Here is a 15780-nt window from a genome sequence, read left to right on the forward strand (position 1 = left end):
AATCTGAGACACTTAACTCCAGAACAAAGGGAATTCTCTTTCTTGGCTCTTGTGCTCTGGATCTACTGTGGCTGGGAACTCACTCCCTGGAATTCACCCATGTGGCTCACAGCCATGTGGGACCCACACAATGGACTAATGGACTAACGATAATTTAATACTATATCAGACCCAGCTCCACCCTAGAACGAAAATTCTGGAAACTGACAGTGCTATGGGTTCTGCTGGAGGCCCAGCTATGTATTTTCCAGGGCTGGATTAAGAGACATGGGACTGTGCAACCCAAGAAATATAATTCCATGCCAGTAAAAACCACCCTTTCTCCCATGTGAATCTTAGAAAATTCCTCTCTAAAGATATTGTAAGAACCCCACCTCCACTAGTGACAGGGAATTGTAACCTACCAAATCTTCTGGTAACAATAGGGAAGAGTGAGTAATGGAGGAGAAGGTAATGGCTTCAATTTTGAACATGTTGAGTGTGGTAGGCAGAATAATGGCTAACCAAAAATATTCACATATTAATATTCACATCTTAATTCCTGGAATCTATGACTATGTAACTTTGTATGGCCAAAGGGACTTTGCAGATGTAATTAAGTTAAGGACTTTAACATTGAGAAATTATCCTTGGTTTTCAATGTCGGGCCATCGGTAATCACATGGGTCCTTAAAACTTTATTGTCTGTGATCAAAAGGAGATGCGACTATGGAAGAATGGCCGGAGAGATGTATTGTTGCTGGCTTGAAGATATAAGAAGGAAAACATGAGCCAAGGAATGTAGGTGACCCTAGAAAGTGGAAAAGGCAAGGAAGTGGATCCCCTCCCTCATAAAGGAACACTGCCCTGCTGACACCTTGATCTTAGGTCATGTCAGATTTCTGTAAAATAATAAGTATGTGTTGCTTTTAGCGTCTAAGCTTGTGGGAATTTGTTACAGCAGCAATAGAAAGCTAATAAATTGAGTATGGGATTCCCAAAGTTACCCAGGTGAGAATTGCAGTAGGAAGATACATGTGTGACTACACCAGCCTGGAGTTCCAGGTATGTTGATTTGGTGTTATCAATAATAATGAAAGATGGAAGCCTTAGGTATGGATGAGAAGTTCCCTGCAAATCCAGAGGAAAAAGTGACAAGAAGAAAAGCAAGGGTCCCAAAAACCACATCATATTAGGGGTAGGTGGAGGAAAAAGATGTGGAAAAGGGAGAAAGAGTGGTGACACATACACAAACACTCAGACCTGCTTAAGATACTCCCTACCTTTTTGCCCTCCCCGACCTGAATGTGTCTTGTTGCCATGATTGCTTTAAGGAATAGAGCAGAAAGGATGAAAGGGTGAGGATCTGAAGATGCAAGGGCAGACAAGGCCTCAAGCTTGAGAGAATCCTGTGAGACCACAGGCAGGACCATAACTAGGGCAAGGGGAGTTAGGCCCTTAATTCAGGTATAAAACTTGAGGGAGCACCAATAAAACCACAATAAACAAATTATACATTTTAATGCAGTATGTAAAAGTCAGAATTAATACACAAGATGAAAAAACTATCAAAAGATCGCTCTTATCCTAACCCTGGCCCTGCCAGCAGCCCCTGGGCTCTTCCCACCTGCCTGGGTTACCAACACCCAGGAGAAAGAGACAATTGGAGACCTGAATGGTAACCCCACATGTTTTAAATTCTTTAAACAGAGCCCCTTCCCAAGAATATTTTAATTAACATTTCAAGTTTCACATATCCTATATAATAAAGAGCTAATATGCAAATTGTTGTCACACTGCCACACCTTAATGGCTCAGACACTCAACACTGGGGAGAGAGGAATGGGTATCAGCCAGGCTGTGGCCCAGGAGAGGGAAAAGCCGCCCACCCCATGGTTCTGGGCGCCTGCGGCTGTGGCCCAGGTGAAGCTGCCCTCCCATGGTCCCCTGCAGCTGCAGCTGGCCCAAGCAAAGCCGGCCCAGTCCTGGGTGCCTGAGGCCAGCCAGAGGAGGGAATCCTGGGTCCCAGGTATGGTGTGAGGCAGAGGCAGTTAGGGGCGATCAGGCAGGCAGGTAGGCAAGCGGTTAGGAACCAGCTGTCCCAGATTATGAGAGGCAGTCAGACATTCCCCGAGGGGTTGCGGATTGGAGAGAGTGCAGGCCAGGAAGAGGGACTCCCCCATGCACAAATTTCATGCACCTGGCCTCTAGTCTAATTTAATAAAAGAGCCAGTATGTATGTAAAATAAGAAAAACATACTTAAAGTTAATCTGGTATACACGGTTAAGAGCATAGGCTCTGGATCCAGACTCCCTGAGTTCTAATCCCAGCTTAATCTGCTAACCGCCTATGTGATTCAGGTTACTGAACCTCTCTGTGCCTCAGTTTCCCCATCTGTATAGTGGGAAATAATAATAGTATTTGTCTTGTGAAGATAAGTTAATACATGTCAAGCATTATTTGAATGATGCCTGGCTCATTGTCAGTGCTGTATAAATATTAGCTGTGGTCATTTCGTCTTAGGTTATCCATTCTGTTGCTGGGGAGGTACACTGTAACATGAAGCTGACTGTAACATTTTCATCCCTGAATTCATGATTCACACTTTCAATTTTTACCCTTAAGCTCTGTTCTCCCATTTATTTTCATATCCACCCATCTTACAGTACCCTGGGCTGTTGCTCTAGCACCATCTATGTAGAAGCAGCACTAAACCTGCCCCCAGCTGTAATGACCTCTCAATTAGTACAATCCAAGTCAGACTCAGAAATACTAAAAAATGTAAATGGAAATAGACAGCTTTCTTTTCTTTTGGGGATGGAAGGTGTCAGTCAGGAGCATAGCATCTCGAAAGATGGATGCCACGAAACACGTGCCATGATTTTCCCAACATTTCCATGGCAAGCATTTTTCAGGCTTGAGAAGTATCATTGGAGATGAGCTGTCCAACACTTGGACCCCTAGGCTAAGTTCCTCAGTTAGAACTACCATCTAAGCATTGCTGGATCTCCCAAGGGCCCATGATTAGGGAGCTCTGTGTTACAGGCATATGGAGCTGTTGGTGAAACTCTGGGGATGCTGGGCCAGACTAAGGTCTTTTGGGGTCTGACTTGATGGGCTCCACTAGTCTTGGCTTCTGTGATGGGGTGTGGAACAAACCTGTAACCTGCTTTCATCCCTCTCTCTGACCTCACCTTTCTCTCTCCTCCCTTTCAGAGTGGGATATAAACACAGGGAAGTGTCTGAAGACATTTAAACACAAAGACCCCATCTTGGCCATCAAGATCAACGACACCTACATCGTGAGCAGCTGTGAGCGAGGAATAGTGAAAGTGTGGCACATTGTCATGGCTCAGGTGGTAAAGGTGGGGGCAGTAGGCTGTGGAGGGAATGGGGCACTGGTGGTGATGAGTTGGAGGAGACTGATGGTGGCTCCCTAGACAACCTTGGAGCAATTGAGTTCCAGTCACCAGAAGGGCAGTCCTAAAGAACTGAAGGGGAAGCCCCCCCCCCAACAAAAAATGGGCTATTGACTGTTGGAGTGTCAGGGCCCATGTGGCCCATGCTGCCACGGGGCTGGTATCAGAAGGCTGCATTCTGATTAGACATATATAGACTCAGGATATTTTTACAGCAATAGATAATATTCTACCCTGATTCTGGCATGGGTAAGGGAAGGAACAAAGTCACAGTGGTTTTTCCCCTTACTCTCTGATGAGAATGTTGGCAATATTGAAAGTGACTGAATGTTCAAATACATAAAATGTTCTTGCTGGATTTGAAACCCCCTAGCCCTAGTGGGTGGTGGTGAGATATCATTTATGCCAGGAGCACAGGGTCACAGCTTTTTACCACTAATCTTGTTGTCACTGTGGTCTAACCAGCATTTGCAGGCACAAGGATGCCCCACATGCCCACTGGGTCCTGGTAAGGAGCTGGGGATGGAACATCTGGCCCTTCTCCTTCTGGCAGAAGAAGATGATGGTCCAGGCCCTCACTGGTACTCCAGAGAGATGGGCCTGCCTCAGCCACAGACCCACCAGCAGTCTTCTCCCTGATCCATTCGCCCTTCACTGGGGAGGGAGCTCTGGAGAGAGGGAGCCTTATAAGAGCAAAAGTAAAGTTGGCTAGCTAAATGCCAAGTGAGTAGTGCTCATGGATTGGTGGAGAGTGGCTTTGGAATTTACCTAAAGAAGCTTCCAGCTTTGGCCCTTGGAGGAGTCACACTTTGAGTTGACGATTGGCTGAACACAGGGGCAACTTTTCTTGCAGATTCTCAGCGGCCATGAGGGAGCTGTGAAGTGCCTGTGCTTTGACCAGTGGCATCTCCTCTCTGGAAGTGTTGATGGCCTAGTCATGGCCTGGAGCATGGTGGGAAAGTATGAGCGATGCCTCATGGCCTACAAGCATCCCAAGTATGTGCCAGGAAAGCCCTGTCTTAGGAATGTAGTGTTCCCTCCTTTTCCTGTGATAGCTGCGACCTTGATTTTTGGTAGATCAGTCCCTTCTTCTGTCTACTGACCTTTTGGCCCCTTTGATCCTCCCCATTTCCTTTTCTTCCTCCTCTACCTATTACCTACCACCCCCTCTATTTGGCCAGTCCCTCTACCACCCTCACTTATTTCTCTTAAGAAATAACAATACTAGATGTGAATTTAGAGAAATGTTTGAAATGTTATACTTATGACACACGTGATAGACGTGTGTCATTTAGTAGGATATCCGTTACCTACTAAATGTCTGAGTATTGGCAGAGCTGTCCCAAGTAATGCCAATTCTACTATACTTAATATGCTTGGAGTTGGCGTTTACCCCAGGAAGTTTGTGTTCACAAAAGCTTGAAGTGTTCCAAGTGAAAAGGTTTAAAAATAATGGAGGGCTTTCTCTGTTTGATATGTTTAACTTATATGTGGAATCTAAAGAGCAATATAAATGAACAAACAAAACAGAAACAGATTCAGAGAAACTGATGGTTACCAGATGTGTGGGGATAGCAAGTTAAGTGAAAAAGGTAAAGGGAATAATAACTGCAATTGGCAGTTACGAAATAGTCATGGAGTGGGGGGTGGGATATAAGTTACAGTATAGGGGATAGAGTCAATACTGTAATAACTATGTATGATGCCAGGTGGACACTACACTTATTGGGGGGTCACTTCTTAAATTATATAAATGCCTAATCACTATGCTGTACACCTAAAACTAATATAACATTGAATGTCAACTGTTATTGAAAATACTAAATGAGGGCTCAGAGAAGGAGCTTATTCCAGGACAATTCTATTCCAGGACAGACATGGATTTCATTTTACAATTCCAATCCCAGTGTAGTGGTGGTGGCTGCTTAGAGCCATTTGAGAAGTAGTCTGAGGTCACATTGGGGCTTATTTGGAAAGGGTATTGTGGTCAATTAATGGATCTGCCGTGGCCAAAAGTTTTACAGGCTGTTCTGTGCCACTCCGGTACTATGTGAATAATTCTTTTTCCTCTGAGTGCAATATAAACAATCGCAGGGATTGAAATGCTATTCCAATTGATTAAAAGAGTAAATGGATCTTCCAGGGGGATCTATCAGGGGATAGCTATTTAGTAAAACATGTCCCTAAATTTCCTTATACCCTCCAAAGAACTTCTTGGCAGGCACATGGGCTTCATAGGAGGTAGAAGGGGATTTGGGTATATATGTGTACTAGTGACTCGGTGCATAGATTTGTGCACATTGAGAGGAAATTAATTAGAAGGTGGCTGGTGGGGTGGGACTGGGCGAGATGGGCCAGACCCTTCGTGGAGCCAACCTCCCACCATCCCTCCCTGGCTGGCCACACCTGGGGTGGCACCGTAGCTCGAAAGGCATCTGCGGAATGAGTGGGGTGTTGGGGGGTCCCCTTCAACAGGTGGGGTCCCTCGGCCTGGCCTGCAGGGATCGGCTAAAACTGGCTCTCCAACATCCCCCGAGGGGTCCTGGACTGCAAGAGGGCACTCTGCAAAGTTACTGTCGTACAGGGTGTGGAACACAAATGCAAGTGTGCAGTAAACCAGATTTGGGGCCAACAGTGTCCAGCAACAACATAACCCACAGTCGAAGGTGGAATCACACGACCATGAAGACTCATGCTCCCTCCCTCCTCTCTGCTTCAGGGTACTTCACCTGAGAACCACCACTGCCAAGTCATTGCAGCTCGACAGCTCCTGCATTGAGTGTCTGCCCCCTGGTGGTCAGTGTGTGTCATAGCGACCGGTCAGATGGAGGGAGGGACACTTAGCATATTAGCCTTTATATAGATAGGTATCCTCTGTCTGTGATGCATGACTGCATTCTTGATGAGTGGGTGCTGAGAAGGGCCTGTGTTCGGTGATTTATCCAACCCTTAGGTGACCATCAGCAACTCTCAGCATGTCAAACCTGGACCCCAGGAAGGAGTCAAACCTGATTATGTCATCTGAAATTTGTAACTATATGTTTTTAAAACCTCCCAACCACAATTCAGTAGGATTTAGTTTAAGTATTGGAAAATAATTTGTTCCCAGAAAACCCAGCAGTTTAGTCACTATTCCACCAATCCATGAGTCTCCCACTCCACCTCAGCTATGAGACATTCTTAAACCATTGTCACTCCCATTGAATGGGGACCCCAACATTCCATTCACATTGGTTCTTGATGCCTTGCATAGTTACAGTGAATCCATAGACAGCTGGAGGACATGGTCAGTGCCCTTCTTTATGGGGTGCCTCCTCCTACTCGTCTCTTATGTACATATACTGTTAAGTACTCAATAAATATTTTCAATTGATTTTTAATAAGGACTAATTTGATAGATTGTCTTTCTGGAGAGTTGTCATGATTGGACTGAGAGCCATCTTTTGAATATGATAGAGGTGTAAAGACAGATATAGTTGCAATCTGTCTTCTCGACCTAACATTTTTTTCCTCCAAAATTAAGATTATGCATATAGTGAGGGAGACAATGGATAAGAGAAATAAAATTAGAGGATACAAAGTAGAAAAGATAGAAATGATGATTCCTGGAAAAGTTTTGTACTCTGTAGTATTTATTCTTTAATGTTTTATAATAATACATTTTTAAAATTTTTAAATAAAGATAGAATTTGCATTATATTAAAGTCATAGTGTGAAATTCAATGATTTTTAGTATATTCATAATGTTGTAAAACCATCACTACTATCTAATTAGAGAACATTTACATCAGTCATTGGGAATGTCCTCTGTTTCATTTCTGGTTTTAATGATTTCAGTTTTCTCTCTTAGTTTCTTGGTCAGTCTAAGTAAAGAATTGTCAGTTGTCTAGCCAAAGGTTTGCTCATCTTTTCAAGGAACCAACTTTTGGTTTCACTGATTTTTCTCTATTGTTTTTCAATTCTCTAATTCATTGGTTTCTGCTTCAAGCTTTATTTTCCTTCTCCGTGGTCCCCGTTTAGTTTGACCTTCTTTTCTAGTTTGTTTTTCTTTTTTTTTAGGTGAAAGTTAGGTTATTGACTAGAGAAATGTAGGCATCTACTGCTGTGTACTTCCCTATGAGCAAATTTTCCATATTTCCTTCTGTTATTCATTTGTAAGTTAATTTATTGTAGTCAAAGAACTTAATATGATTTAAGCTTTCAAAACCTATTGAGATGTGTTACTTGACCTAATGTGAGGCCTATCCTAGAGAAAGTTCCATGTGCTCTTGACGTTAATGTGTACTCTGCTGGTATTTGTTGAAATGTTTTGTAAATGTCTGTTAGGTCTAGTTGGTTCCTAATGTTTTTCAGGTCTTTTGTCTAGTTGATCTAGCCATTATTTAAAGTGTGGTATTGAAGTCTTCATCTATGATTGCTGAGTTGCCCATTTCTCCCTTTAGTTATGTGAGTTTTGCCTCATGCATTTTTGAATACTGTAGTTAAGTAAATATGCACTTATAATTGTTATATCTTCTTTTTTTTAATATATTTTATTGATTTTTTTACAGAGAGGAAGGGAGAGAGATAGAGAGTCAGAAACATCGATGAGCAAGAAACATCGATCAGCCGCCTCCTGCACATCCCCCACCGGGGATGTGCCCACAACCCAGGTACATGCCCTTGACCGGAATCGAACCCGGGACCTTTCAGTCCGCAGGCCGACGCTCTATCCACTGAGTCAAACCGGTTTCGGCTTGTTATATCTTCTTGATGAATTCACCCTTTTGCCATTATATAATGTCCTTTTTTATCTCTATTAACAATTTTGTTTGCAAGTCTATTTTGCGTGATATTAATGTAGCCATTCCAGCTCTTGTTTCATATGGATTATCTTTTTCCATTTAACCTCTCTGTGATTTTTATTCTAACGGGACTTTCTTGTAGACAGCATACAGTTGAATCATGTCGTTTTTAATCTTTTCTCCCAATCTCTACTTTTTACTTGAAGAGCTTAATCTCTTTACATTTAATATAAAAACAACTTATTTTACCATTTTGCTATTTGTTTTCTATAGTCTTTTGTATTTTTTGTTCCTCAGTTTTTCTTTTATGGTCTTCTTTGGTCTTAAAAGGGTATTTCCTAGTATGTTATTTTAATTCCCTTGTCTTTTTTTTTTCCCCTTTCTATCTATTTTGAGTTATTTTCTTAGTATTCGTCCTGGGGATTATAATTAACATCTTACTTTATAATAATCTAATTCACATTAATATTAACCTAATTTCAATAGTATGCAAAAATTGTGCTCCTCTCCTCTCCTTTATACTCTTATTATCAGAAATTGTCTTTATGTCCTGTGTATCCATCAGCAGCTGTCTTTAATGAGATAGAAAAAAGAGTTATAAACAAAAGATACATTTATATTGTTTTCTTATATTTACTGGTTCCTAGTTACCTTTATTGATGCTCTTTATTTCTTCATGTGGATTCAAATTGCTACTTAGTGTCCTTTCATTTCAACCCAAAGGACTCTATGTAGCATTTTATATAAGGTAGGTCTGCTAGTGACAAACTCTCAGTTTTTGTTTATCTGGGAAGGTCTTAATTTATTGATTTTTTAGAATGGTTTTGATGGATATGTAAATCTTAGTTTATAGTTATTCATTTTTGTTTCAGCACTTTGAATATATTACTTCGTTCTTCTGGCCTCCATTGTTTCTGATGAGAAATAAATTAATGTAATTGAGGATCATTTTCATGTGATGAGCTGCTTGTCTCTTGCTGCTTCCCATGCTCTCTTTGTCTTTTTACAGGTGATTATATGTTTAGATCTCTTTGAGTTTATTTTAATTAAAGCTTGCTGAGCTTCTTAGATGTGCAGATTATTTTTTCACCTTGTTTGTAAAGTTTTGAGCCATTATTTCTTCAAATATCCTTTCTACCCCTTCTCTCTTTCCGGGGCTCCTGTTTTGCAAATGCTGAGGTTTGATAATGTCACAAAGGCTTCTGAGGCTCTGTTCATTTTTTTTTTCTTTTTCTGTTCTTCAGACTGGATAATCTCAATGGGCCTCTCTTCAAGTTCTTTGCTTCTTCTGCTTGCTTGATTCTGCTATTGAACCCCTCTAGTGAATTTTCATTTCAGTTGTTGTCATTTGCAACTCCAAAATTTCAATTTGGCTCCTTTTATAATTTCTAACACTATTGATATTCTCTATTTAGTGAGACACTATTCTAATAATTTTCTTTAGTTTTGCACATGTATTCCATTAGCTATTTGAACACATTTAAAATAGATGATTTACAGTCTTTGTTTAGTAAGTCAAACCATTGGGTTTCCTGGGGACGATTTATATAGACTACTTTTTTTGCTATATATGGACTATACTTTCTAGTATTTTTATGTTTATACTAGAGGCCTGATGCATGAAATTTGTGCAACAGTAGGCCTTCCTTCCTCAGCTGCCAATGCCAGCTTCCCTCTGGCACCTGGGACTCAGGCTTCTCTCCAGTCGCCGACAGGCACCCAGGACCCGGGCTTCCCTCACAGCCCCAGCTTCGTCTGGAAGGTAGTCCAGAAGGACGTCCAGTCTAATTAGCATATTATGCTTTTGTTATTATAGACTAGTGGTCCAGTGCACAAAATCTGTGCACATTAAAAGGGGATTCATTAGAGGAAATATTTTAATATTTCTATCTGTCCAATCTCTAAAATAGAAGTTTCAGAGATGAAAGAAAATTAGTAAAATGTATATGAAAATCTTCCTCCTGTCAGAGCCTGGGGCACACCACGGGACACAGAGTCAAGTCCCCACCCACCCATGTGTGCCTCAAAATCATGCAAGACCCAGACCTGGCCGGCCCCACCCCCATTGGGCAAGATCCAGACCCGGCTGGCCCCGCCCTTGTCTAGCCCTGCCAGGCGGGGTCACAGCCTGAGGTCCCCTGGCCGGGCGCTGGGTGGGGGGGCGCAGCATGAGGTCCCCCAGCCCGGCACCAGGGCAGGGGGCACATCCTGAGGTACCCGGTCAAGCCCCACCAGGTGGGGGTTGTGGCCTCAAGTCCCCTGTCAAGACCTGCCGAGTGGGGGAGTGTGGCCTCAGGTCCCTCATCAAGCCCCACTGGGTGGGGGAGCAGCCTGAGGTCCCCTGTCAAGCCCAATGGGGGGGGGTTGGGTGGAGCATGGCCTGAGACCCTGGCCTGGCACCTGGGGCAGTGGGCGCAGCCTGAGGTCCCCTGTCAAGCCTCACGGGGGGAGGGGTGTTGGGTGGGACACAGCCTCAGATCCTTGCTGATTGTTCATTAAGGCTCATTACAGGAACTCAAACTCGGCTGTGGGTGCAGCCATTTTGTGTTACAGAAACCCCGCCCCCCCCTCCCCCACTGTGGGTGCTGCCATCTTTGTGGCAGAGTGATGGTCAATTTGCATAGTCCCTGTTTATTATATAGGAGATAATTTTTGTTGAAAACTAGACAATTTGAATATTTTATTTTTATTATTAAATTTATAGGGCTAATATTGGTTAATAACATGTATAAATATCAGGTGTACAAATTTATAATACAACATCTGTATACTCAATTATGAGCTCACCACCCGAAGTCTAGTATCCTTCCATCATCTTGTGTTTGACCCCTTTTATCCTCTTTGTCCTCCCCCCACCTTCTTTCTCTTCTGGTAACTACCATTCTCTTGTCCGTATCTATGACATTTTTTTATTTGTTCATCTATTGCTTTTTGTTTTATATCTTACATATGAGTGAAATCATATGGTTTTTGTCCTTTTCTGTCTGACATATTTTATTTAGCATAATACTCTCAAGACCCATCTATATTGTTGCAAATGGCAATATTTCATCTTTTTTTATGGCTGAGTAATATTTTATTATATAGTATATGTATCCTGTCTTCTTCATTCAGTCAAACAAAAATTGAGTAGTTTCCATGTCTTGGCTATTGTAAATAATGCTGCAATGAGAATAGAGGTACATTTATCTTTATGAAAAAATGTTTCCAATATGCAGAAGAGGCATTTCTGGGTCACATGGTAGCTCTATTCTCAGTTTTTGAGAAATCTCTACACTATTTTCCATAGTGGCTGCATCAATTTACATCCCACCAGCAATGTATGAGGGTTCTCTTTTCTCCATATCCTCTCCAATATTCTCAATTTCTTGTCTTATCGATAACAGCCATTCTAATGGATGTGAGGTGACACCACATTTTGGTATTCATTTGAATTTTCATTATAACTAGTGCTGTTGAGCATTTTTCCATGTATCCATTGGCCATTTGTATGTCTTTTTTGGAAAACTATCTATTGCGGTCCTCTGCCCATTTTTTAAAAATAGAATTGTTTGTTTGTTTGTTTTTTCTCACTGAGTTGTATGAGTTATTTATACATTTTGGATATTAGCCCATTATTGGATGTGTCATTTGCAAATATCTTTTCCCATTCAGTTGGTTGCACTTTTGTTTTGTTGATGGTTTCTTCAGCTCTGAAGAAGCTTTTTTATTTGATGTACTTCCATTCATTTATTTTTGCTCTTACTTTCCTTACCTTTGGAGAGAAGTTTACAAAGACCCCTCTGAGCCCAAGGTTCATAAGTTTAGTGCCTATGTGTTTTTTTTCTATTTATCTTATTGTTTCTGTTGTTATATTCAAGTTTGTAACCCACTTTGAGTTAATTTTTGTGTATGGTGTCAAATAGCAGTCTAGTTTCATTTCTTTGCATGTGATTTTCCAGTTTTCCCAACACCATTTATTGAAGAGACTTCCCTTTCTTCATTGTATGTTTTTGGCTCTTTTATTGAAAATCAGTTGCCCATATATGTGTGAGTTTATCTCTGGGCTCTCAATTCTGTTCTATTGGCCTATATGTCTGTTTTTCTGCCAATGTCATGCTGTTTTGATTTCTATAGGTTTGTAGTATAGTTTAAAGTCAGGAAGTATGATACCTCTGGCATTGTTCTCTCCCCACCCCTCCTTTGGGATTACTTTGGCTATTTTGGGTCTTTTGTGGTTCCATACAAATGTGAGGATTTTGTTTTTGTTCTATTTCTGTGAGAAATGCTGTTGGGATTTTTTTTCTTTTTCTCTCTCGAGAATATATATATATCAAATCTTCGTGCATCGGGCCTCTAGTATAGAATAATCTTACTTAGTCCTCAGAAAAACTCCCTGAAGTACTATCTTATTTGCATGAGTAAACTCAGCGGCAGAGAAATTAAACCATTGGCCAAGTCCATTATTTTTTAAAAAATATATTTTATTGAATTTTGACAGAGAGGAAGGGAGATAGAGAGTCAGAAACATCAATGAGAGGGAAACATCGATCAGCCGCCTCCTGCACATCCCCCCAGGACGAAGAGCCTGCAACTGAGGTACATGCCCTTGACCGGAATTAAACCTGGGACCCTTCAGTCCAAGAGCCAATGCTCCACCCACTGAGCCAAACCACTTAGGGCACTGTTGGGATTTTGATAGGGTTTGCATTCAACCTATATACTGCTTTAGATAATATGACCATTTTAACAATATTAATTCTTCTAATCCACGATCATGGAATATCTTTCCAATTTCCTTATGTTTCTTTCAACAGTGTCTTGTAGTTTTCAGTGTACAAGTCCTTCACCTCTTTTTATAAGTTTATTCCTAGGTAGCATTCTTTTCATTGGGACTGTAAATGGGATTGTTTTCTTCATTTCTCATATTTCATTGCTTTTACATAAAAATGCAACAGATTTTTGTATATCAATTTTGTACCCTGCAACTTTACTGTATTTGTTGTATTTGTTTATTGTTTAGAATAGTTGTTTTGTGATGTCGTTAGGGTTTTCTATATAAAGAATAATGTCTCCTGCACACAGTGACAGTTTTACTTCTTTTTTCCCAGTTTGGATGCCTTTGATTTATTTTTCTTGCCTGATTGCTAGGACTTCCAGAACTATGTTGAATAATAACAGCGAGAGTGGACATACTTGTCTTGTTCTTAACCTTAGAGTAAGTTTTCAGTTTGTCACCATTAAGTATATCAGCTGAGGGTTTGTCATATATGGCCTTTATTGAAGTACTTTCCTTCTATATCCATGTTATTGTTTTAAGCATAAATGGATGTCATATCTTGTCAAATGCTCTCTTTGCTTCTATTGCTATGATGATATGATTTTTATCTTTTATTTTGCTACAGCGGTGTATCATCTTGATTGCTTTGTGGCTACTAAACCTTTGCTGTATTCCTATTTTATCACGATGTATTATTCTTTTAATGTATTTTTATATTCAACTAGAGGCCCAGTGCATGAAAATTCAACTGAAAATTCATGCACTGGAGAGGGGTCCCTCAGACCAGCCTGCACCTTCTCACAGTCTGGGAGCCCTCAGAGGCAGGAGGTGACCCGGTGATCAGGGGAAGGCGATGCCTCATCACACCTCTGCTGCTGCCACTGCTGGCAGCACAAGCCTCGGCCAGCCCTGGTTACCTGCACCTCAGGCCAGCCCTGGGCAGCTGGGAGGATAAGAGGACTGGGGAACTCCAGAGACAGGTACACAGGAAAGCCTTGCTGAGGGCCTGCCACCCCAGCAGGGATAAGGGGACTGGGCACCGCCATCTTGTGGCTGTGGGCACAGACATCTTTGAAGGTGGGGCAGCCAATTAGCATATTCCCTCCTTATTGGCTGTGGGTGCCACCATCTTTTTCGACAGTGTGTGGGACAATTAGCATATTCCCTCTTTATTAGACAGAATTTGGTAGTATTTTGTTTAGGATTTTTACATCTATGTTAACACATTTCGTACCGCTCAGGAGTTTTCTTGTGTTTCGTGTGCCATCTGTTAAGGACCGCTCACGATTATTCTCATTTTTCATGCCCATGGAAAATGGAGCTAATCTAGATACTTATGTAAATTTTGTTTGGTCCCTCTTCATAGAGGAAAATGTTTTAAGCAGTACCATATGTTAAAAAAGTACTAGGAACTTTAATTGTTTAATTGTTTTGTAAATAAAAATGTTATAATTATTGAAAAACAACACCTAAAGTGCACTATGATGATTTAAATAACATGCAGTTTGCCCAAAAATGTGCGGTCCCTGGCGTATGTCTTAGAGATTTCTATGCGGTACGCAATGTGTTAATCAGAGATATTGGCCTGTAATTTCCTTTTTTCTGTTGTCCTTCCTGGTTTTGGTATTAGGGTAAAGTTGGCCTTGTAAAATGAGTTGAGAAGTATTCCCTCTTTTTCCAATTTGAATATATGAATATGAAAACTCTGGAAGTCAAATCTTTCCCATCTCTGGGGTTTGTTTTTATTGTTGCTTGTTGTATTTTTGCTTATTTGTTTCGTGTATCTGTATTCTTTGTCTTGTTTGGCCACTGAAGTCTCTGCTTTACTGTCTTGGTGGTATCCTAGTGACTGGAAAGAGATTTACTTGAACACCTTAAAAGAAAATATCTCCAATTCTTTGTCAAGGTGCCCTGTGGGCCTACTGACGGAAGCCTTCAACCCTCAGCCAGGCAGGTTAAGACTCTACCTTTGCTCTTACTTCCCATTTGTATAGAACATCATGGTCAGCCAAGAGTGAGAGCTGGGCCTTTTTTAGTTCTTTCCCAAGTCTGAGCACAGCCCCAGGAATATGTGTGAACTTTTTAAAGTCCCCATGGACATTTTATTCCCCAGATTTTTCTCCAAAGCTTTTTGGTTAATCAATTGTTTGCCCCGACAGACATGTATCGCCCATGGGAAGCAGTGATGAAAACTCTAAAACAAGAGTTTTAGACTTCTTACCTTCTCCATTTTCATTGATATCACTCTTAGTAGTGTATTTTAACAAAGAAGGAGCAAAGAAGAAGACAAATGACTTATTTATACGACAGAGATAAAACCTGAAAGGAATCTAATCTATGGTAGGATCATAATAATAATTATGTCAGGTACTAAGCTGTTTTATAAATACTTTCATTAATTTTTTCCTGATAGCAATTCTCTGAGGCAGGAATCACTATCCCTTCTTTATAGAAGTAAACTAAAGACTGAGAGATTGTTACTTTCTCAGGGTTTTCTGATCCCAAAGCTGTGCTTTTTATCAGTAGGCTGTACTGGTGTAGACTGAACTACCAAATGTCACAGAAACCTATGTAAAGTGCAGGCCCAGCTCAGAAGCTCAAAAGAGATATAGAAAGAGCTAAACACTTCTACCACCAGGCACCTTTCTTAGTGCTGGACTCCCTGACAGGTGGACTAAGTACACCAATAAAGTCACTATATTTCCATGTTGAAAAAACCTAGAACTTTGTTGGATTTTCTTATACTTAATTTATTCTATCTATCTATCTATCTATCTATCTATCTATCTATCTATCCATCCATCTATCTATCTATCTATCATCTATCACAGAAGGTGG

At 41.0% G+C, this 15780-nt stretch overlaps 1 protein-coding gene across 1 annotated transcript in view; it reads left to right on the forward strand.

Annotated features, from left to right (window-relative positions):
• CDRT1 (CMT1A duplicated region transcript 1) overlaps positions 1 to 15780 on the forward strand; it is a 44751-nt gene that overhangs the window by 18503 nt on the left and 10468 nt on the right. Inside the window, exons 9-10 of the mRNA XM_015563269.1 lie at positions 3197 to 3345; positions 4253 to 4395. Of these exons, the coding sequence (XP_015418755.1) occupies positions 3197 to 3345; positions 4253 to 4395 (292 nt within the window). The remainder of the gene's footprint in view (positions 1 to 3196; positions 3346 to 4252; positions 4396 to 15780) is intronic.

Source organism: Myotis davidii, unplaced genomic scaffold (assembly GCF_000327345.1).
Source record: "Myotis davidii unplaced genomic scaffold, ASM32734v1 scaffold398, whole genome shotgun sequence".
Lineage (NCBI taxonomy): Eukaryota > Metazoa > Chordata > Mammalia > Chiroptera > Vespertilionidae > Myotis > Myotis davidii.